The sequence below is a fragment of the Pseudogymnoascus verrucosus genome, assembly GCF_001662655.1.
Source record: "Pseudogymnoascus verrucosus strain UAMH 10579 unplaced genomic scaffold scaffold_18, whole genome shotgun sequence".
NCBI lineage: Eukaryota > Fungi > Ascomycota > Leotiomycetes > Thelebolales > Thelebolaceae > Pseudogymnoascus > Pseudogymnoascus verrucosus.
The window spans coordinates 401,830-422,859 of record NW_017263669.1 but is presented as its reverse complement, the minus strand read 5'-3'; the positions used below and the strand labels follow the sequence as shown (position 1 = coordinate 422,859).

General features: G+C 51.0%; 7 protein-coding genes across 7 annotated transcripts; 5 read left to right on the top strand and 2 right to left on the bottom strand.

Moving 5' to 3' along the window:
• Window positions 1-1,897: 1,897 nt before the first annotated feature.
• Window positions 1,898-5,037, top strand: VE01_04750 (uncharacterized protein). Its single transcript, XM_018274218.2, has 5 exons — window positions 1,898-2,456; window positions 2,603-3,178; window positions 3,321-4,429; window positions 4,486-4,542; window positions 4,635-5,037. The coding sequence occupies exons 1-5, from the start codon at window positions 2,380-2,382 to the stop codon at window positions 4,694-4,696; spliced, it is 1,881 nt and encodes a 626-aa protein (XP_018130973.2). The 5' UTR covers window positions 1,898-2,379; the 3' UTR covers window positions 4,697-5,037.
• Window positions 5,038-5,249: 212 nt separating this feature from the next.
• On the top strand, window positions 5,250-6,890 carry GRE2_1 (methylglyoxal reductase (NADPH-dependent) gre2). The gene is made up of 5 exons (XM_018274217.2): window positions 5,250-5,449; window positions 5,506-5,741; window positions 5,792-5,855; window positions 5,913-6,095; window positions 6,148-6,890. The coding sequence occupies exons 1-5, from the start codon at window positions 5,428-5,430 to the stop codon at window positions 6,678-6,680; spliced, it is 1,038 nt and encodes a 345-aa protein (XP_018130897.1). The 5' UTR covers window positions 5,250-5,427; the 3' UTR covers window positions 6,681-6,890.
• Window positions 6,891-7,026: 136 nt separating this feature from the next.
• VE01_04748 (uncharacterized protein) lies at window positions 7,027-8,123 on the top strand (the record flags this gene model as incomplete). Its single annotated transcript, XM_018274216.2, has 1 exon — window positions 7,027-8,123. Exon 1 carries the CDS (start codon window positions 7,305-7,307, stop codon window positions 8,121-8,123), a length of 819 nt encoding a protein of 272 aa, XP_018130896.1. The 5' UTR covers window positions 7,027-7,304.
• A 104-nt stretch (window positions 8,124-8,227) lies between these two features.
• PMT2 (Protein O-mannosyltransferase 2) lies at window positions 8,228-11,300 on the bottom strand. The gene is made up of 4 exons (XM_018274215.2): window positions 10,861-11,300; window positions 10,653-10,786; window positions 9,287-10,602; window positions 8,228-9,232 (listed from the first exon to the last, which is right to left on the bottom strand). Exons 1-4 carry the CDS (start codon window positions 11,005-11,007, stop codon window positions 8,589-8,591), a joined length of 2,241 nt encoding a protein of 746 aa, XP_018130903.1. The 5' UTR covers window positions 11,008-11,300; the 3' UTR covers window positions 8,228-8,588.
• Window positions 11,301-11,460: 160 nt separating this feature from the next.
• Window positions 11,461-14,464, bottom strand: VE01_04746 (uncharacterized protein). Its single transcript, XM_018274214.2, has 6 exons — window positions 13,742-14,464; window positions 13,614-13,691; window positions 13,401-13,563; window positions 12,940-13,259; window positions 12,176-12,888; window positions 11,461-12,116 (listed from the first exon to the last, which is right to left on the bottom strand). Exons 1-6 carry the CDS (start codon window positions 13,792-13,794, stop codon window positions 11,731-11,733), a joined length of 1,713 nt encoding a protein of 570 aa, XP_018130902.2. The 5' UTR covers window positions 13,795-14,464; the 3' UTR covers window positions 11,461-11,730.
• A 1,482-nt stretch (window positions 14,465-15,946) lies between these two features.
• VE01_04745 (uncharacterized protein) lies at window positions 15,947-18,284 on the top strand. Its single transcript, XM_018274213.2, has 6 exons — window positions 15,947-16,604; window positions 16,692-16,727; window positions 16,801-16,891; window positions 16,942-17,029; window positions 17,083-17,176; window positions 17,233-18,284. The coding sequence occupies exons 1-6, from the start codon at window positions 16,575-16,577 to the stop codon at window positions 17,773-17,775; spliced, it is 882 nt and encodes a 293-aa protein (XP_018130905.1). The 5' UTR covers window positions 15,947-16,574; the 3' UTR covers window positions 17,776-18,284.
• A 308-nt stretch (window positions 18,285-18,592) lies between these two features.
• Window positions 18,593-19,712, top strand: VE01_04744 (uncharacterized protein; the record flags this gene model as incomplete). Its single annotated transcript, XM_018274212.1, has 3 exons — window positions 18,593-18,873; window positions 18,987-19,644; window positions 19,710-19,712. 3 exons carry the CDS (start codon window positions 18,593-18,595, stop codon window positions 19,710-19,712), a joined length of 942 nt encoding a protein of 313 aa, XP_018130904.1.
• Window positions 19,713-21,030: the final 1,318 nt, after the last annotated feature.

Below are 21,030 nucleotides of genomic sequence, written 5' to 3'. Positions count from 1 at the left end.
TTTAAACTTTGGGGCCAAGCGAAGAGAAGGGGGGGGTAAGGGGGAGAAGGGGAGAAGGGGGGAAAACCCCGGGGGATCAATAATATGTTGCAGTTCAGTCTAGTGCTGAAGAAGAAGGAACCGTGCCAGGTCTGACAAGGTCTTATTATTGTCGTACTCTACTACTCTTCTACTTCTCTAACTCTACTTACTCCTTATACTCTATACAATACTGTATAGTAAGTATACTTAACTTGTCGTCTGTATTCTTTTTGCCTCCTTTTTTATCATATCATGTCATGCTATGGTATGCCATTGAATGCTATGCCAATGCAGGTACATGTAGAGAAAAGGAGGCCAATATGTCTCAGAGAAGGAGGGGGGCATATGATATATTTCGACTGATCGTGGCTTGCTGGCCGAGATAATACTCGAAAAGTACAGCTGGAGAATAGGCGGCAGCAGCTTGTCCTCTTGTCTCTCCAGTGCTACTGGCTCTACCGGTCTCTTTCTTCTGGGTTCGTCGTAGGTTGCGCAAGCCTCCGGACTGCAGTGCAGCGCAGGATGGAGATGAAATGTTGGGAAGGCACCGTTCGCACGTTCACAAGTCCACACTACTGTAGCTTACGAGTCATGGAAGCCGAGACCCTTTCCTCCGCAGCTCCCCCCCTCAAGCTCCGGTGTGACACAAGTCTGGAAGAAGCTTCCCTACGTCAATTAGAGTAGGTGTCCCCCTTTTTTTGATCAGCTCCTGCCATGCTATGGTGTTATCGTGTGTGTGCCACAATACCGTGCTGTAGGTATTACTCGAGTTGTAGTGGGTGTCAGTGGTCGAAGTGGTCGCAGTGGTCGTAGCATGGGAGGGGGCCGAACATCATCTGTTGTACGAGTACCACTTCATGTCAGTACAGTACGACCCAGCTATACCCTCAAGTCAGTATGAGTGCCTCCCATCGAATCTATCATATCTTACACACAGACAACATACAGACACAACTTCCAGTACCTTTTAATCCGTAAGTACGAGTAGTACTCTCGGTTTCCCAAGTGCAATTAGACGGCTGATCCAGCAATCGTGTCTTGTTGGCTCACAGAGGCAGTCTGCATTATTGGGTTAAATGACTGATGATGATCTCGGGAGTAGATGATCTATGGGGTCTGGTTTACTTACCTGCATCCCTACGAGATCCCTACCCCTCTGCCTAAAGTGCACAGTGCTCCCGGTTGCATACAGAGCTTTGGGTGCTTTGAATGCAATAACCCCTGATGGCTCCCTGGTGGCTCCCCCGGTGGCTCCCTAGGACTCCCTTGCATCCCCCGCCAGCACCCCCGCCGGCATCATACTTTTGCATGCCCATACCCTATCAGATAGTTAGCACAGTCCTCGTCGTCCTTTTTAGGAGAAACTCTCACAAAAACAAAGGCCACATACGAGTGCAACGATGTCATCATAAGATTATCCCATAATATGTAAGCAGCTCGGAGTTTGGGGCGTTGTACTGCCTCATTGCAAAGTACAGTACACTTAATTCATGCATGAGCTTAGGAGGAGGCTGGTCTGAGTACAAACACCTTTGGAAACATTGGAAACATAGGGTCCACCAACCCAAGGCATCTCAAGTCATGTGACATGACAGCGGCTGGGAGCTGTATTTCATCCAGTTCATATGTAAGTAGGTAGGTATAAGACACACATATAAGACCGCATAGTATGGTAAATTGTTGCCCACAGTAGTTCAGTTAACAGACCTATTTTTCATCCCAAGTTTGTGTAGTCTCATAGTCTCATAATACATAAATTTTCACAGCATAGTTTATGGTAGTTTTCGGATCGCACAGCTACTACAGGTGCCGTTAACGACCAATGTGGTCGGATGCCTGGCTGTGCTGGCTTAGTCGTTCCTGGTGCCTCCATCATCGAACATCGCACCACCTTGGTGGTTACTGTGTATTGAAGCATCTGGCCAATACACGTCTCTCTTCGGTCTCTCTTCACGTAAGACTTCTAGTTATAAGTGTAGGAATTTTGTATATTGCATAAGAAGTCTTCATCAAAAGCTGTATCTGAGCCCAAAAGGAAGGCCTGTCTGCCTGCCAGCCTTCCTGCCTATAGCCGTGCCTTATCGAAGGGCCCATCATCACCAGACATGTGCAGTGAGCTGTACACGTAAGATAGCGTGCTGCTGCCTTGCCTTCTTTACCTTCCTTCATGGCTTCAACCCCAAAGGCCTGACGCGCGAGCTTTACGTCCTAGCATATGAATAAACTCAGAGAGACATCGCCGACACAAATCCCGACCTTTTTGTGACCAAGTCCGTGAGGCCAGGCCTGTAACCAACCTCCAACCCACATGCAGCACTTCTCTTTCATGCCAGGGAAGCTCAGTATCCTTCAGCAACAATGGCAAACCTGGCACAGGTTTTTAATCAGATAACGCGTGAAGATGGGTCTCTAGATGTGCTGAGAAGAAGATCAGAGTAAGTCGATCTCAACAGGGGCTACACTGCTACCCCGCGCCTGTTGTAGTCGTGGGCCTCGACCCTCCAGTTTCCACATAGATATGCAAGATGGCACTGTGTTATTCCTGTCCCTGCATGGAGACAATTTACTGACGGCTACTTAGGTTAGAAGGCTTGCTTCGTGCCTTGCTGCCGGACGAAGTACGCCTCGCAAAGAGTATCCTGTCGGCCACGACCTTCGTTTCTGATATAATCCCGCGTTTCCCCATTGAGATTCTACTTCTTATTTTGAACCAGATTGAGGATCTTGTCGACTTTAAAAACATGCGAATGGTGTCGAAGACATGGCTAAAATTATGGACACTCGAGCCTATCTGTGACAAAATGATGAAGAGACATTTCCGCATGTTTTTCAATGGACCCTATCAACAGCTTTCACACGATGAGAAGTGCTCGGCCTCAGTCACTCTCACGGAGCAGCTTCGGGCCAGGAAAATTGGCCAATACCATGCAATGAAGATCTACAAATACTCAGATCTCGCCAGCTCCGACGAGGAAGCCACAACAAGCATTAGGAACCGTCAATATAGGAATGGCAGAGTTGCTTGGGCCGATGGCCCGGCTGTTAACGTATACTCCTTGCGAACTGGAACCATAAAGGCGTATATCACTCCCGCGCGGGCAGATATCCACAGGTGGATCATGTCTGATGATATCTTGATCATCATGGAAAACGGCAGGTGAGATACTATCCTAGATTCCACATGTATCGGTTCTGCGGAAAGAATACTGTCCTAGATTCTACATGTGTCGGTTCTGCGGAAAGAATACTGTCCTTGCTTCCACATCCGTCCATTCTGCTAAAAGACTAATATCTCACAGCCCCCCAAAGCTACATGCCTATTTTCTCTCCAGAACACACGATGATAGCCCCCGTTGTGTGACATTACCTAGCCCAATCTGGCAAATAGCAGCTCAGTGCCACCCTGACCGTGTTGGCATTGTTACAGATAGCGACGAGATCTTTCTTTGGGATATTTCCAGCAACCGCGTGAAGCAAGTAGACTATACAGTCACTCCAATACCGAAATACAGAGGTCGGCCTGTAGTAAAGATCCTCATACCGCCAGGTGCCCAGGACACGCTCTACGTCTGCACAATGGCCAAGATTAAAAAGGGGCAGGGTGAAGACAATCATTCTGTTATTAAAATGGTGATGCAGAAATATTCCGACGGTAAACTAGTTAAGACCGTACCCATATCGTATCCCCAACAAGGGTTGGAGCGTGCTCCTTACGCCTTGCACGTCTCCATCCGAGAAATCGACGACGACGGCACTTACAATATTTGCCAGCTTCCGCTCGATTTTCCGTCAACCTGGACGGATCTTGGGTGTGACCATCGGTGGCACAAAGAGAAGCGGCCAGGGGACAACCAGAGACAGCTTATCATGCAGATTGCATATAACATCTGTGATGACAAGTTTTCTACGAAGTTTTATCACCTACCTAGCGGGCAGAAGCACTTCGATGACGTTAACTTTACTACCCCAAATAGCACCATCGGCAACGACCGCGTAGCTACTCGCTATCACTTTTGGGCGTCTAATCTCTATTTACCACTTATCGGAATAAAGAATTCTACCGCGTTATCTCAAGATTCTCCGTCAAGAATCCCTATCCAACACGCTCTTCTCGTGGCCATCAAATCTTGCGACCAGATACGAGGAACTCCACCAGACATCAACTTCTTTGGAGGTTATGGACCTAAGAGTTCTCGAAAGAAGCTTTGGACGTCGAAAGGGAGGTATTCGAACTTCGACCTTGGGGTTTCACATTGCCTCGTCGGTCCTATTGAACTCGCTCAGAAGCCAATGATACCGGACAGACTAAGAGTCATGCCTGATGACCGATCTAAGGAGGTGACTGGAGATGGATCATTTCTTATACTCTTCGGTGACTACGATTTCGTCGTGTGGACCTTCAACAAAAGTATTACTCCTCCAGATTTCGATTAACATGCCAGGAACCTGATCGTACTCGTGCAGCCCAAGAATCCGGATATAAACTATTGCCCACTATAAAAGCAGCTATACAGAGTAATAGTGAGTGCCCAGATCCACGGCGGCGACCATGCCCCCAAGCAAGGCTTCCTGGTATGTTTAGTCTGTGGTTATCATCCTAACGGTCTTTACAGGAGCGCAATACACACAAAGTAAAACAGGAGATGGGGATGAAAAACTACTCGCAGATTGCTAGAGTTTGCCCCTAACCTTTTTCTCACACTGCTGGACCGCACGATTGTGCTGGCGGTATGCGATGACGTCTCGGATGAAACTGGTGTTTCTATGAATGCAGGCCGGATTTTCTTGCAGGTAACGTGTCGAAGACTTGAAGGTTTATCCTATCAGGGTCATACTATCGTGCTAGGTGGAGCTTTGTGTGGTATATGGTGCAATACCATGGAAAGGGGGTTAGTATTCAAGCGCCGATATGAGGTTATGAATTTATGGGATTACTTGTGGGCTTAAAACAAGGAAACAATATGAATTTTATGTTTAGGATGCAACCGTTTGAGCCAAGTGAAGGACATACGGAGAAATAAGATCTTGTATGAATAGTCTCCTACTCGTCTACCAGATTCCCATTAGTCATTCAACAATGTATGCTTCTATTAGTGGTGAAAGTGTCGTTCGAGGAGTCAAAATGTATGGCGGACCTCGGCCGTGAGCTATCCCGCCATCCCGCCCCGCATCCACCGGAGCACATCTTATCTCCACTGTCGGTGCGTCGGGTTAATGTATCTTCCACGGCATTTGTCAGGTTGGGGGTCATGGTAAATATATTCCATGGCGTTTGTAACCCCGCACCTCGCGGAATTAAGTCGTCATTAAGGCCATTCTTCCAAAGTTTGCCCTTTATTTACTCTTCAGTTTTGTTGACAAGTTTCTACTCATATTTCCAATCTATTCTATAATATATCAATCATCATGACACGCGTACTTCTCACAGGTGAGCTGATAACACATCTATCATAAGTGGCATCGGCACCGGCTAACCCCACCAAGGCGGCAGCGGCTTTATCGCTGCCCACGTTCTGGAGTCTCTCCTTACCCGGGGGCACTCTGTGGTGACAACTGTTCGCTCCCAAGAGAAGGCCGACAAGATTAAGCAGGCATACCCAGATCTCGGCAAGGATAAGCTCGACTTTGCCATCGTCGAGGACATTGCCCAGGAAGGTGCATTCGACAAGGCTGTGATCTCCGACCCGCCGTTTGAGAGTGTCATCCACACTGCGTCTCCAGTAAGTTGCACGCCCAGTGCCATTTTCTCCACGTGCTCAATATTCCATAGTTCCACTTCAACATCACAGACACCAAGAAGGACCTCCTTGACCCCGCCATCAATGGAACAACAGGTGCGTTCAGAATCCCCTCTCATTACCATGCGTAGAAGCACTAAACCCCGCCCATAGGCATCCTGAAGGCCATCAAGAAGAGTGCCCCGTCAGTCAAGCATGTGGTTATCACGTCATCCTTCGCTGCCATTCTCAACGGAGCCAAGCTTCCTAACTGGCCCGAACACACCTATACCGAGGAGGACTGGAACCCGATCACAGAAGAGCAAGCCCTTATCAACCCAGCAGAGGGTTACCGAGGTATTACATTCTACCAGTTTTCTAGAAGTCAACAAAACTAATAGTTTCACAGCCAGCAAGACCTTCGCAGAGAGGGCAGCATGGGACTTCGTCCGTGACGAGAAGCCCAACTTCACAATCAGCACCGTCAACCCCCCCATGGTCTTCGGGCCAGTCGTCCACTACCTCAACACCCTGGACTCGCTGAACACATCCAACCAGCGCATCCGTGACTTCGCCCAGGGCAAGGCCAAGAACGGTCTGCCAAACTCCGGCGTCTACCTGTGGATCGACGTCCGCGACCTGGCTCTCGTCCACGTGAGGCAGATTGAGGTCCCAGAGGCACAGGGCAAGCGTTTCTTCGCTACCGCTGGGTACTTCTCGAACAAGGAGATTGCAGATGCTATTAGGAACAACTTCCCTGAGTACAAGGACAACTTGCCCGCAGCGGATGCGCCAGGTGATGGAGATTATCCTAACGGTTCTACCGAGTCCCTGCACAAGTATGATAACAGCCGTACGGTTAAGCTCCTTGATATCAAGTTCAGGACCATCGAGGAGAGCGTTGTGGACTTGGTTAAGTCGCTGAAGGCCGCTGGTTTGTAAGTAGACTGTCTATATAGAGCTATTTGGACTGTGGCACATATTCTATAATAATAGCTAAATTGATTCTTTCGGCAATATATTTAGACAGCCTGCAGCAAATAAAACAACCATCAGAAGCCAACTTTGATATCGACTTATTTATATAGAGCACACATATATATACTAGAATAGTCAAACCAATACTATTATACTACAATATCAATACAATTCCACCTCATAAAGCCATTCCCTGGGAAGAATGTACCCGGTACGACAAGCTACCATGTCGAGCCTAGTGTGCTACCCTGTCCCTTGAGCTCCGCCGCCGCGTGACGTAGATCCCGCCACAACCTTGGGGCCATCCAGGCTCTACTTTAACAAAGCTCCTGACCCAAATAATCCAATCTCCCCAGCTCAACCAGTATATTTATCGACAAACAAACAACAACCCCCAAAGCTGGTTGCCCAACGCTCCTATTTTCAAAACCGAACGCCCCTATCTACAAACCCATCATCCCGCCGTCTCACCCAGCACCAAGAGCTCCCCAAGCTCTCCCAGGCTCAAAGCCAACCCCCGAGCTCGAACCTCACACCCCTCTCACCCCCTTCACCACCACCTCACCACCTCACCACCTCACCACCCCAATGTCATCCTGGGACTACATCGCCAAGCTCGTCTGCATCGGCGACTCCGGCACCGGCAAATCCTCCCTCGTCATCCGCCTCTGCGAAGGCCGCTTCTCCCCCCACCACGACGTAACAATCGGCGTCGAATTCGGCTCGCGCATCGTCCCCGTCGGCCCACCCAACTACATCGCCCCTCCCAAACCGACCCTCTCAAGTCAGCCCTCCAGCAACCCCCCAGCCGACGCAGATACAGATGCCCCAGATGGAACGGAACCTAGTCCCGAACCGCCGGGGCTGCCGACGCCGCCGGTCACGAACGCAAAGTCGAAACCGGTGGTGCAGAAACATATGAAGCTGAGTTTATGGGATACCGCGGGGCAGGAAACCTATAAATCCGTCACCCGCTCCTATTTCCGGGGCGCCTCGGGCGCGCTGCTAGTCTTCGACATCTCGCGCCGTCCGACATTCGCGCACGTCCAGGACTGGCTAGCTGACCTCCGCGCGATCGCCGAGACGGACATCGTAGTCGTGTTAGTGGGGAACAAATCCGACCTCGCTGCGGGCGAGGAGAATAAGCGCGAAGTGACGGTAGCGGAGGCGGAGGAGTGGGCGGCGAAGAATGGGGTGCTGGAGTATGTGGAGACGAGTGCGAAGAGTGGGGAGGGCGTGGAGAGGGCGTTTGCGAGGGTGGCGGAGAGGATTTATGAGAATATTGAGGCGGGGAAGTATGATTTGTATGATAGGCGGTCGGGGGTTAAGGGGCCGGGAACGGGGCAGCAGGGGAGGGTGAAGTTTGGGGGGGAGTCGGGGAAGGCGGCGGCGGGGGGGTGTTGTTGATGGGATGTAATGGGATAGGGAGGGGATTTAATGGGATTAGTTGAGGAAGTGATGTTGGGCTGTATAACGGCGTTTCATGTTCTGGTTGGAAGCATAAAGATACTCCTGGAAGCATTTGGTTATTCGATTCAATAATTAGGATTTGATAAAAGCTGCAGAGAAAAAACGCTACGCTTTTTGTAATTGTATGTACTATTAATTGCATTATCGCCTGAAATGATTTCATGAGGCTATTCTGCCATACAGGCCCTACAACATCGTACACCCACCTATCCCTATCCCACACCCCGCCGAGACAAAACAAAGGAAAAATGCAGTTGATGAGTGAGATTTTTATCGCATGTGCCAGCCAACCCTTACGCTCCGACCTAGAAGGCCTTTCTTAATCATTCGTTTAATCATCAGATTATCCTCGAAGAGGAGGAATCATCTAATCGGAAACTCTCCTCGAAGTGGAGGAATCATCTAATCAGAAACTCTCCACTTCTGGAACCACTTCAGGTAACTGTACTGGCGGTTAGGCCCGACCATTCCCCAGGAGATGGGCATGAAGAGGATGTAGAGACCGATAACCGCGGTGTAAAGGATTCCGTAAACGGCGAACTGGACCTCCTTGGCCCTTCTCCTGAGCATCCAATCGGCGCAGAAACCGAAGGTGAGAATGGCGAAGTACAGCGCGGGGTAGTAGTGGTGGACGTAGGTGACTCTGGCCATTGCGACGAATGGGAAGTAGTGGAGGAACCATCCGATCACTGGGTAAATACCGGCGTAGTGGATTTGGTCGATCTCCGACTGCTTGAGATCGTTGTAGCCGCGCTGCCAGCGGATGAGATACCATACGACAATAAGTCCAAGTAGGCCGAGAGATGCGGTGGATCCCCAGTAGACAATTGGGTTGCCGAGGAGGAAGTACTTGACGATTGAATCGTCCCAGCCGCACATACGTAGACCGACGTTTAGGATAGGCCATTGCCAGAAGTGCGAGGCAAGGTCATCCTGCTTATCAGGATCAGGCACAAGAGCGTTGTTGGAAGTTGCCATTGCGACGTTGAGATGGATGAAGTCTTGGAAGAAGGGCGATTTGTACGCATTGGCATCAGCAGCAGGTACTATTAGTTGTTATTAGTCAGGTTTACCAAATAAACGCAGAGAGGATAACTTACGCTTGCTATTCCAGTGAGCCTCCACGTTCCAGTGGGTGAAGGTATCCTTGGGGTTGTTGGCCTTGGTGCATGTGACTTCGATTTGCTTGAAACCCCACTGAGGCAGGTTAACATTGCCGGCACGCAGGTAGCATCCAAGAGAAGTATGCTTAAGTCTGAATGCAGTGGTAAGGGTTCGGATCTTTGTCTTGTCGGTGTTGGAGGAGACATCCTTGACAACCTCAATGGTGAAGTGATCCTTCTCATCGCCGATGGTAGTGTTGCCGTAACACGAGACCTCCTTATCGACCTTGGTGATTGGGGCAGAGACATCGTGCGAGTGGAGGTTGCGGCCAGTTTGGGCGTGGATCAGACGGAGAACATCGCCGTGGGCAACGAACTTTGGTGGTCCCTCTCCGTCGTACTCGGGCTCGGCGCGGTTGGGGTAGAAGAACCACTCGTTGTTGGAATCCTTGTGGTGGTAACAGGTGATCTGTTGTTGTCCGGAGCCCTCTGGATATGTCTGGACGTGGGAGTGGAGAAGTCCACCACCGTATCCCATGTTCTTAATGGTTGCGCGGGATCCGTAGGCAATCTCGAGAGGGCTGTCCTTTCCAACCTCGGTACCGCGAAGGTTGGCCTGGAAGAGGGAGCTCATCTGAGCATCTCCCGGGCCGCTGTTCTCGAGGATGGTGAAGTGGGCAGCGAATGACAGCATGTAGATGATGAACGGAAGAACAATCAACCCAGCGACTCTGGAGCCAACGTGGGCAGCTAGCTCAATCTTTGGCATCTTGTAGTTTCCGAACTTGTTCCAGAGGTCTTCAATGGTGTAGAGTCCAACGAGGGCGGTGCCAAAGAGTCCAACCCACTTGACACTGCACACGCAGCCGATGCTCAGTCCAGTCAATCCAAGCCATGTGAACCACTCGAGGCTGAAGCTCTGGTCCTGAAGTCTGTGGAACCTGGCCCAGCACAGAACAGTCGTGAATGTGAAGCACAGCAGCATAGAGTCAAGAAGAATGAATCTGCTGATGGTTGTGTAGGAGTTTTCGCAGAGAACCATAAGAGTGACGAACCACACGGCTGGTCGTTTGAAGTTGAGCTCTCTGGCAGTGAAGTAGGCTAGAGGGATACAGACAGCACCGAAGAAGGCATTGAACGCACGCATGAACGTGTAGTTCAACTCCTCCGGGTATCTCTCTCCAGATTTGAATTCGAATGAGCCATTGTATCCAGCCAAGTATCCCGAAAGTCCCACGAGCATCTTTCCCAGAGGGGGGTGGACATCGAAGTAGAATTCGCGTTTGAGGTAATGCGAGCCGAACTTTCCGAAACTGGAAAAACTGTTAGGAACTGGTCCTCCAATCATGAAGATATATCTTACTGAGCTTCATCCCAAGTAACGATTGGCGAGAGGCCAATCTTGTATAAACGTGTGAAGAATGCCAAAGCCGTGAAGATGAGCGGTGCGATGATGAATTCCCACTCGTCGAGGGTTTGGAGTAAGGTTGGTGAGCTCTAACAGAATCCAGACATATTAGCCATCAATCCTGAAGCAATAGAGAAGTGAAGATGCGTTGGGAGTAGCTCACCTTTACGGGTTGGCGTTTCTTGTCATCGACCTCATCTAGGCCCTGGGATGACCCGGAGACCGCTGATCCCCCAGGAGCAGCCCGGCGACGGGCCGCCTGGCCATCCTGCTCAATGCCCGAGGCAACGACGGCATTTTTGGAAGCCATGCTTCGGTGTGTGTGTTGATTAAAAACAGAAGCAGACCTTTCTGCTTCAACCCCCTTTCCTTGGAAGTGTCGCGTCGGAACAAGGCTTGCGCGTCTAGGCTCAGCCGTCGGCTACAAGAGAGACGCGAGTGGACACGGTTCAAATGGTATAATAAACGAAAGTAGTGAAAAGTAAAAAACACTGCCTCTAAAGACAAAATATCCTTAGATTGCAGAAGCAAGCATCCTTCGTGGGCCGGGGAAGGGAAGGGAGACACAGATTGACTCCTTGGATCTTCAAATACGGTGTTGGGCCGGATCCAGCTTGAGGGTACACTTTTTGCGGCTGACTATTCCAGCCTAGTGCATCTGCCAGGTGTCTTCAATTTCCACGCACGCACAGTCAAAATGCAACAATAATAGCCAGCTATACGAGAATATCAATATTGAATAAAAGCAAAGCTTATCAGGGCTGGTTTGTGACTTTTTTGATACAGTGTATAATGTGCGGCTCTAACTACTGAATATCAATGTTTCTGTTTTACATTTGTGCAGCATAACTAATTGTACACGATGTCTCCTATCCGGGATTACTCCTGCCGCGTCTTACCTGCGATGACCCAGATAAGAGGCGATTGTAGTCGAAGTGAGGATGTTCTTATATGTTGAACTCAATTGAAATTATCATGGCCTCCTATACAGTACTTTCTACCCCCGTTTCTATATGTGATATATCCCATCTACTTACTCTTCGTCCTGCTCTAAAGGTTTGTATTTACTGTTGGCGTCTCCGCGAGACCTTGAACCGCCAACCATCCGGGAGATCCACCCTCCCACTCCCTCGCCACGGCCTCTGTCTGCGGTGTATCGTGGAACGCCGTCTCTAATATCGACATTCGGTGGATCAATGTCCAGGCCCGGAATAGCCAAGGATGAGCCTAGCCCATTCTCTACCGCCGTTGTCCCCACCCCACGTCGTAGATCCATTGATGGGACAGGAGAACCGCGTCCCATCAAAGAGCCCGTCTCTGCTCTTGCCGATGGAGTCGGCATGGCGGATGTAGCATCGCCGAAAAGCAAGTTCATGTCTTCTAGACGAACCCCACGAGTTTCGGGGTAAATGAAGTAAACTGTTTGAACGGTGTTAGTACTGGAGCAGCGAGTCGTGTGATAATTGGAGACAACTAACCAACAACGAAACTGGTGACACAGAAAAATGCATGCATAAGATACAGCCTCCACCCAATGGTCTCTTGAAGTACTGGGGTGATTTCCCCAACGATGAAGTTGAAAAACCAGTTAGTTGCGGTCGACAAGCTGGCGCCCTTCGAGCGAATGCTGAGAGGCAAGATCTCGGGAGGATACAGCCATGGAATCGGACCCCAAGAAAAGCCAAAAGCCGCGTTATAGATCATGACGAATACGACCACTAAAGTTGGCGTTGCTTTTATATCCAAGTGTAGGAAATATGCAATGGCAGATAGCGACAGCGCCATCATGATAGCGCCGCTCAATAAGATCGGCCGCCTTCCAAGTCGATCAACCAGGTACCATGGCGGGATCGTGGAGAGGAAATAGGTAATGCCGTTGATGCCAGTCATCAAGATGGCTTGTCGCCCTATCCAGCCGGCGGATATGAAGACCAGAGGCGCATAGTATGAGATGACATTGATCCCGTTTAGCTGAGCCAATGCCTGCGCAGACATAGCGATGAACACACGAGCCCGATATCTCTTGAACATCTCTGAGTATGATCTTTCACCTTCTTGGCGCTGAATGAGGACATTCATTTTGATTTCACGGAATTCTTCCCTCGCCTTAACGTTGTGGATGTCTCCCTCTCCGTAAAGGTTGGCTATGACAACCATGCCTTCCTCATCATGATCATTATCAAGTAGCCATCTGTGATGGTGGTTAGCCCCTGACTTTCAAATATAGGCCCTGAGTACATACCGAGGTGATTCAACAATAAGTAAGCTTCCGATAGCGAGCAGGCCACCCATTACACACTGCATGGATAGTGGTATCCGCCAAGAGTAGTCGTTGTCAATATAGCTGCAGAAATAATCAACCCAAACCGATGTGGTATATCCAATGATGTTCCCCGAGAACTCGATACAGGCTAGCTTGCCTCTGTTATGTGGAGGCGAAATCTCAGACTGATAGACTGGGACGATAGTCGACAGCATGCCAACTCCTACTCCTGCTATGATTCTACCCAACATCATTAACATCATAGTTGTTGCAAACGTCTGTAGGGCCCCTCCAACGAACTATTATAACCATTAGTTTCTGGTAAATGGACCCGATATTTATGTAGTGGGTTTCAATGACTCCTTGGCATATTGCGAATTGCCGCTTCAGATATTTTGACACTGACGCTATCGGGGATTTGGCAGGGAGAAGGAACTCACAAATATCAAACTTCCATATAAAATAGTTCTTCTTCGACCGATGATATCACCAAGACGGCCAACAACCAATGACGATATGAAAGCTCCCACTTCTAAAATAGCAACCATAGTGCCAATCTCGGCAGCATTAGGCTTATGGAAATAATCCAGGAAAATAGGACCTCTGTGCAATTCATCAGTACTGAGTATGGTTGGTATATGATAAGAACTTACGTGATAATACCGGACATGACTCCCTGATCGTACCCAAAAAGAAACACGCCCAATGATACAAATACGCTTGTGAAATACCTGGCGTAACATCAGTATGATAGTACAGCTTCAATGCGCGGTTGTCTTACACCAGTGGCTTGCCGGTCAAGCCGTGCATCTGACGCTCTCCCCCCGACATCATGGCTGCCAACGCTTGTTCGGCGCGAGATATTCGCCTCGGCGGTGGTGTTGGGATCTTGATATCTTCCTTAACGAGGCCACGGCGAGGTTGCTTATCTTCGTGTTCAGAGTCGAGTCGATACCGCACTCTCCTATCTCCTCGATTCCGTCTGCCAGTATCCCGGCCTGCGTCGAAGTCTCCGAGTTGCCGTCGTAAAGGGTCGTCTTCGCCGGTGCCCAGTTCACCAATGTCACCCGTGTCACTCCAGTCTGAGAATTCAGAGCCTGCCGATTCGGATCGTGGAGAGGCAGAGAACCCGCTCTGCTTCTCGTCGTCTGAGAGGAAGGAGGCAGACTGGTCCTGCTCCTCTGATCGGCTTCTTGCCGAAGGCAGGTTTCGAAGTGGTATATTGGCCGGGCGGCGGGTGCTGCTTGAAGAGGGAATCGTGAAGGTTGTGGAGCTGATGGCGGCAGCCCCTCCCGGTGGATATGGGCTTAGGAGGAAGACAACGTGGAGTCGGTGCACGATACTCGTGACAGCCTTGTTTGGATGGCGGTGCGATGGAAGGGTGGACTACTGTACAACTGCGCAGTATGAAGGGGTCTGTTGGAAGATTATCGTCGGTGAGTAAGTCAGCTGGTTTGCTTTAGAGTGCTGTGTTGGGCGAAAGGTGGAAGTTGTTACCTTAGTTGCACCCCCAGAACTGACAGTATGGGGAAGAGTGGAGCTTGGCGTGGAGAGGATCTACACATGTAGCGCCGTAACGAGTAGGGAAGGAGAGGCGTGGTGGCAATCGTGGGGTGATCGTAGACAGAAAGCAGCGAATTACAAGGCAGATACTAATCCATACAGTAATATACTGAAGATGGAGGAAGGTTCATGAAAAGAGCGGGAGTAGAAGGGGTGAGAAAGCCCAGCTGTGCCAAATGCACCCCAAGACAAGCCCAAGGCTGTGAACAGCGTTCACGTGGTTTGATTGGGCTGAGGATTTCACAAGAATAGAAAAAGACTTTTAATAGCTGTAGGATGAAGAATGGCACACGACGCCTTTTGGTGGCTGTGGATATTACTCCAAGGTGTTCCGTAGACGATCCTCTTTCCTGCGCCTCTGACGTCTTCAAAGTGTGGTCCTTCAACACTACCAGCCGGCTAGCACAGGGGTTAGGGAAAGATGACGAAGTCACGATGTTCGGATGTCTTATCTTGAGTTGTTATCAGCACGTGCACGGAACGGCAAAAAAGGACGGAGTTGGAGGGTAGATTCTCCGAGATAAGCGGAAGAAACAAGTAACAAGGAACAAGGGCCTCTCGAACTCGAACCCCCTAAGAAACAAATGTCCTTGGCAACTTGCCGAGCCAAGGCATGTGAATGTTGATGGAAATCCGATCTTGCATCTCCATTACTACTGTGAGTATAGTCGTGCTGCAATGGTTCTGTGCTATACTGTTTGTATGGTTAGTGGGATGTGGCATCGACGATGATGGCTGATAATGGCTGATAATGGCCGATAGATGGCATGTGGAGTAAGTTGCAGTACCATATACCGTCTCCATACGGCAACTGTACGATTATACGATAGGGCGCAACACGATGCGATGCGATGCGATTGTGATTGCCGTGTGTGCCACACTGTAATTGTGTGTAATTGTGCTATTCGCGCCTGGTGCTAGGCCGGTGCTAGGCTGGTGGTAAACTGGCCCTGGGTTGGCTTCCACTGGCTCTCACAGCCTTTCACGGGTCTTCACTCTGCCCAGACATTCAAGACCCCTGTGGGTGAAATCCGTCAATTCCCACTATTAGCGAATCAAGTCGCGTATCCGTCTACTCGCAGTGTCCTCGTAGCGCGTGAAACGAAGCGAAAGTGAAGCTCATTTTACTTTCTCCATGCATATGCGTATCTCCCGCATAACCGCATAGCTCTATGTGCACGCCCACAGCACCAGTACTGGCCAAGTGGAGTTTTGCTATGCACGATTTTGTCAATATGTCGTGCCTCAAACAGAATCTGTGGAAAAAGGGAAAGAGAACGATGGCATCCACCAAATCCCGTAGAGCCGATAAACGAAGGAAGGGTAAACCAAGGTTGAGGTTAGTAAATTTAGCAATTTTTCAACGGCACCGCCCCAGTTTCCCTGCCTTGATTCCTATTCCTTCCCACTGGCCACCTGGCCACCTACGTAACTCCAAGTAAGATTGTCCACTGTACAGTACTGTACGCTGCCGTGATTCAGCCCTCTATACCTCCCTCACTTGCATCCCATTCAATCCTCTTTCTCTTTCTTCCACTGCTTCACTTTGCAATTAACTCGAGTAACAAAGAAAACCACAATTGCAAGCGGCTATCAAAATAGCAATTAATTATTCCTCATCCTTTGTTGCCCGTGACCTCTATTCAGGAACCCGAGTCAGAAACCTAGCCTGTCAGAAACCGCGACCACGCTTGTCTCGTTTAAAGGCTGGTAACCTCAGAAACCGAACGGGCACCAGGAACTACATTTTCAGGGGACATTACTTCACTCTTCCCGCACTTCAACCCTGAATTGATCAACCTCGAAAACACTCGCTGCTTCTTCGTGGCGACTGAGATCAATCTGATTTCCTCCGCTGCGAAATCAACGTCGTCAAATCCTCACCGCTTCGCCAATCGCGGTACATTGGGGCGAAGGAAGGAACAAAGGATACCTCTTGGCGGCCTATCGCGACGACAACGCATCGCGCGAAAGGGCAGAAGCGACACCGCCTGCTCTGCATTTAGACTCGAGTCCCCGAGAAAAGGACGCGACTCGCGCAAACCGCAGCTATGGGCTCAACGCAGTTTGGAAACTTCCATGTACGATCAATCCAGATGGTCTACGGTCTCTCGACGACCATGGCTATGCGACACCGAGGGAATAACAAGCTAACCATCCGTGAATAGAATTTCTGTCGGGATTCGACCCTTCCTGTTTGCAATGTACGTATACCTCTCGGTGCTCCGACTCTCAATCACAGCATGAATGCGACGAAGTAACTAACGCTTGTAACAGCTCCTCTCTCCGACACATGATCAAAATGGATTCGGAGGATGCGAATTGACCGGAATCAACCTCCCAGACGGGAAACACCTCGGCAATATTGGTTAGTCGCGCCGATACCGATTATATGGTCATTATACTGACCAGCTGCAGGCTCGATAATACTTTGCGGCCTGGCTATTCTAGTGAGCGGTTACCTGCTATGGAGGTCTGAGAGGAAGCAAGCTGCCGTCGGCCGAAGGTATGAAGAATTGCATCATAGAGTACCATCTTCATGTACTAACTTAACTACAGGGAGATGCAGCTGTTTCTGTTGGGTTATATTATCATTGAGATCTGCGAAATCTTCACTGTCGGAGTGTTCCCTCTCAACTACAAAGTCCGATTGGTGCGTTCCTAATGCCCTCTTTGAATGTCTCACTCACCATACTAATTCTTGTACAGGCCTTCAGTGGGATACACCTGGGAATGATCGTTGCAACGACGTGGATCCTCATGCTCAACGCAGCCGTCGGATATCAAATCATTGACGACGGCACTCCCATGTCCATTGGCCTAGTCATCGGCTCAGCGGTTGCTCTCCTTGTCGGCACGGGCTATATCGCCCTGGATACTGGCTTCAGATGGACCGGCCACTTCGACAGCAGCTTAACCGGCAATAACCGCAACATCGGGCTTTACGTGCTCTACCAACTCGCGCCCATCATCTTCCTGGCAGTTTTCTTCATCTTGGAAACCATCCTTGTCCTGAGGGTTCTTGGCGAGAGGAAGCCAATGATCTACCTCGGAGCCGCCGCACTCTTCTTCATTCTTGGACAAATCTTCAACTACGTCGTGAGCACCCACATCTGCCACGGAACCAGCGGCAAGATCGACGGAGCCATCTTCGAGACCCTATTCACCCTGCTCTCTGTCGTCACCATCTGGTACTTCTGGTCGAGCATCACCGAGGACGACTGGCCAATGCCAGCGGTTAACTACCCTTAAAGAAAGAACAAGAATTATACCTTAATCTGGCATCATCTGGCATTCGAGGAGTTTTTGGGCGGTGGGGGTGGGGTTCTGTACAAAGAGTTTAACGGTTTCGACGAAAATCCATGGAGGCGGATTTAATTCAATTCGCCAATTTGATCGAGTTTGGTGGGGAGGAGGAGCAATGCGCGAACGCAACATAGGTAACTAATATGCCTTATATATCACTATGTTGATGTGTCGGGCTGGGGATAGAGGATCCCGTCGTGCCCGGGGGACATTGGGACGATACTCTTGGACGTTGTTTTAAGGGGAGAGGGTGGTCAAGTAGTGGCCAGGATTATATACCCTTCGTAGCATATATGGGAAGAATGAAGCAATGATTTTATATTAGAGATGTCGTCCTGAAGCTATTATCGGGTCTAGTGTCGAGTGGTGTGAGTTTGGCACTTATTGTATTGGTAGTGACCTTGGCCTCATTATTGATCATATGGGCTCCAGAATAGCCAATTGGAAATAACCACAAAGATAAATCTTCAATAAAAAGATATAAAAGATATTACATTTACATGTGGCCATTGTTACCTCTAAATGAACCCTGTCCTGCCAAAGCCGATATTCGCGGCTAGCTAGTCCCCATATTTTAACATTTATCGTCCGCCTCGCCCACAAGGCTACCACCTACCTACAACACCTCAAATCCATCACAACCCACCCTCAACTCCAACAACCTACCACCACCCCAACATCACCCTATACACCTGCCTAAACACCACACCGAGCTGCAAGCCCGCCTCCAGCCACCGCATGCCCCCACCCCCACCACCACACCATGGCAGACTCGGACGGCGAGTACGTCGAAGACCTCTCCGACGATGATCTCCCCACCGCCGCCCCCACCGGCACCGGCACAGGACGACATGCAACGCGCTCGAGCGGCCCTGTGAAGGGACCCGAGGCGGTGAGGAATGGAGAGAAGGAGAAGCAGAAGCAGGGGAGGAGGAGGGCGGCGTGGGAGGATATACAGAGGAGTTGGGATACGGTTGTTGAGGGGGCGGATGGAAGTTTGAGTTCTACTGTTGAGGGGCTTTTGGAGGCTGGGAAGAGGCAGAGGTTTGTTGTCCCGCCGATCGTCCCCCCCTTCTCTCACACAGTATCATCAATCACCGCATGAACGAAAGCATGGACAAGAGAAAGAGACGCAGCTAACTAACCCACCCCCGCAGACTCCTCCGCGACACAACCCCCCTCCAACGCGGCATAATCCGCCACCTAATCCTCATCCTCGACCTCTCCTTCGCCATGACCGAGAAAGACCTCCGCCCAACCCGCTACCTCCTCACCCTCCGCTACGCCACCTCCTTCATCACTGAGTTCTTCGAGCAGAACCCCATCTCCCAGCTCGGAATCCTAGGCATGCGCGACGGACTCGCCAAACCCATCTCCCCCCTCTCCGGGACGCCGACTGTACATCTTAGTGCGTTGGGGAAACTGAGGACGCAGGATCCGCAGGGTAGTCCGTCTCTACAAAACGCCTTAGAGATGGCGAGGGCGAGCTTGTTCCACGCACCGAGCCATGGGACGAGGGAAGTCCTCATCATCTCCGGCGCCCTCCTCTCCTCCGACCCAGGCGACATCCACACCACCATCTCCTCTCTCACAAGCGACCGCATCCGCGTCTCCGCCATCGGGTTAGCGGCCCAAGTCGCCATCCTCTCGGAGATCTGCACCAAGACCAAGGGCGACTACAGCGTCGCGCTGCACGAAGAGCATTTCCGCGCTCTCTTCATGGGTGTCACGACCCCGCCGCCGACGAGGGCGAAGGAGCAGAATCAGTCTAGTTTGCTGATGATGGGGTTCCCCTCGCGGACAGTGGCGAAGGCGGTGACGTTGTGTGCGTGCCATAGTAAGCTTACGAGAGGGGGGTATTTGTGTTCGCGGTGCGGGAGTAAGGTTTGCTCGCTACCCGCGGAGTGTCCGGCGTGTGGGCTGACGCTGATATTGAGTACGCATCTCGCGCGGTCGTATCATCATCTCTTCCCGTTGAGGAACTGGCGGGAGGTGTCATGGGGCGAGGCGGCGGGGAGTGGGGTGGGGAGTTGTTTCTCGTGTGGGGTGGGGTTTAATCGACCGCCTCCGGGCTTGTTGGGGGGGGGGGCGGGTGGGGGGGGGAAGAAGGGGGGGGGGAGGGGGGAGAGGGAGATGAGAAAGAGAGAAAGAAAGAAAGAGGGAGATGGAAGGATGGATTAGGCGTCGTGCCGTGGGAAGAGTGAAGTCTGTATGTATGTACGTACATACAAACGCCAAACCCTCATCATCACCCCCTTGGGCTCACCACCCAGATCATCAGATGGTATGGCGAGGTACACACATACAGTAGCGCCCCCCCCTCCACGATCGCTGGGAAAGGTACACAGCACTCCCTCCCACATTCTTGGTAACATCTTACACACACGACACACGCGTCTCCGTTCCTGCCTTCCCAGCCGCCTCGTAGGTCGCCCGCCGCGCTGATCTCTTGTAGCGTCGCGAGACCGACTGACTGCAGTATGCGTTTGCGTATGGTACTGGATGTATGAGAACGAGGGAGTGAGGGAGGGAAGTGGTTGGCTTGATGTGTGCCTTCTAGGTGGTGAAGTGGGTCGCGATTCGGTGTATGAACGGGGGATAGCGCGCGGGAAGGGGGGGTGGATGCGGTGTTGGTTTAGTGTTGTTGGTTTTGAGTCTGGTGGTGGTGAGTGGCAGTGGGTGAGTGGCGGCTAGTCGGTCTCCGCTGTTTATGGGCTGTGTGCTGGTAGGGTTGGCAAGGATGCGTGGAGGGGGATTGGATGGGAGATGGTGGGGCGGCGGCGGGGAGATCGGTGGATGGAGGAGGGACGGGGATGGGGGACGGGGGTGGACGGGGACCTGGCAGGTGGTGGGTACGAACTTTACTACTGTATGTTATGGTGGGTGGACTGCGGATGGGATGGGATGAGGTTGATGGTGTGGTGGTGGTTTGATGGCGGGAGGCGGGAGGGGAGGGGATGGGTTGATTTGATGGTTGGGATTTGGAATGGAGGGGGGTGAGGTGGTGAGATGTGAGTGAGATGGGCGAGATGGGCGAGATGGGCGATGTGACGGCGGGAGTAGTATGACAGATATGAGCGGGAAGGGTTGTTGGGAGTGGTGGTGATGGTGGTGGTGGTTCCCTGTCGAGCTGTAGCAGGGGAGGAGTAGGGGAGGGAGGGCATGGGAGGAGGGCATGTGACTGTTAGCTGAGATGGGAGG

What these genes read in the sequence shown, in the direction of transcription:
- GRE2_1 (XM_018274217.2), top strand. Translation starts at nt 5,428, where the DNA reads ATGACACGCGTACTTCTCACAG. An exon ending in TCATCCACACTGCGTCTCCA is followed by an intron (nt 5,742 to 5,791) that starts GTAAGTTGCACG and finishes AATATTCCATAG; the next exon opens with TTCCACTTCAACATCACAGA. An exon ending in CCCAGCAGAGGGTTACCGAG is followed by an intron (nt 6,096 to 6,147) that starts GTATTACATTCT and finishes ATAGTTTCACAG; the next exon opens with CCAGCAAGACCTTCGCAGAG.
- VE01_04750 (XM_018274218.2), top strand. Translation starts at nt 2,380, where the DNA reads ATGGCAAACCTGGCACAGGTTTTTAATCAGATAACGCGTGAAGATGGG. An exon ending in ATCATCATGGAAAACGGCAG is followed by an intron (nt 3,179 to 3,320) that starts GTGAGATACTAT and finishes AATATCTCACAG; the next exon opens with CCCCCCAAAGCTACATGCCT. An exon ending in CGTGTGGACCTTCAACAAAA is followed by an intron (nt 4,430 to 4,485) that starts GTATTACTCCTC and finishes GTACTCGTGCAG; the next exon opens with CCCAAGAATCCGGATATAAA.
- VE01_04746 (XM_018274214.2), bottom strand. Translation starts at nt 13,794, where the DNA reads ATGATGTCGGGGGGAGAGCGTCAGATGCACGGCTTGACCGGCAAGCCA. An exon ending in TTGACCGGCAAGCCACTGGT is followed by an intron (nt 13,692 to 13,741) that starts GTAAGACAACCG and finishes ATGTTACGCCAG; the next exon opens with GTATTTCACAAGCGTATTTG. An exon ending in TGTCACCAGTTTCGTTGTTG is followed by an intron (nt 12,117 to 12,175) that starts GTTAGTTGTCTC and finishes CCGTTCAAACAG; the next exon opens with TTTACTTCATTTACCCCGAA.
- PMT2 (XM_018274215.2), bottom strand. Translation starts at nt 11,007, where the DNA reads ATGGCTTCCAAAAATGCCGTCGTTGCCTCGGGCATTGAGCAGGATGGC. An exon ending in GTTACTTGGGATGAAGCTCA is followed by an intron (nt 10,603 to 10,652) that starts GTAAGATATATC and finishes CAGTTTTTCCAG; the next exon opens with TTTCGGAAAGTTCGGCTCGC. An exon ending in GGCTCACTGGAATAGCAAGC is followed by an intron (nt 9,233 to 9,286) that starts GTAAGTTATCCT and finishes AACAACTAATAG; the next exon opens with TACCTGCTGCTGATGCCAAT.
- VE01_04745 (XM_018274213.2), top strand. Translation starts at nt 16,575, where the DNA reads ATGGGCTCAACGCAGTTTGGAAACTTCCAT. An exon ending in CGACCCTTCCTGTTTGCAAT is followed by an intron (nt 16,728 to 16,800) that starts GTACGTATACCT and finishes CGCTTGTAACAG; the next exon opens with CTCCTCTCTCCGACACATGA. An exon ending in CAAGCTGCCGTCGGCCGAAG is followed by an intron (nt 17,030 to 17,082) that starts GTATGAAGAATT and finishes ACTTAACTACAG; the next exon opens with GGAGATGCAGCTGTTTCTGT.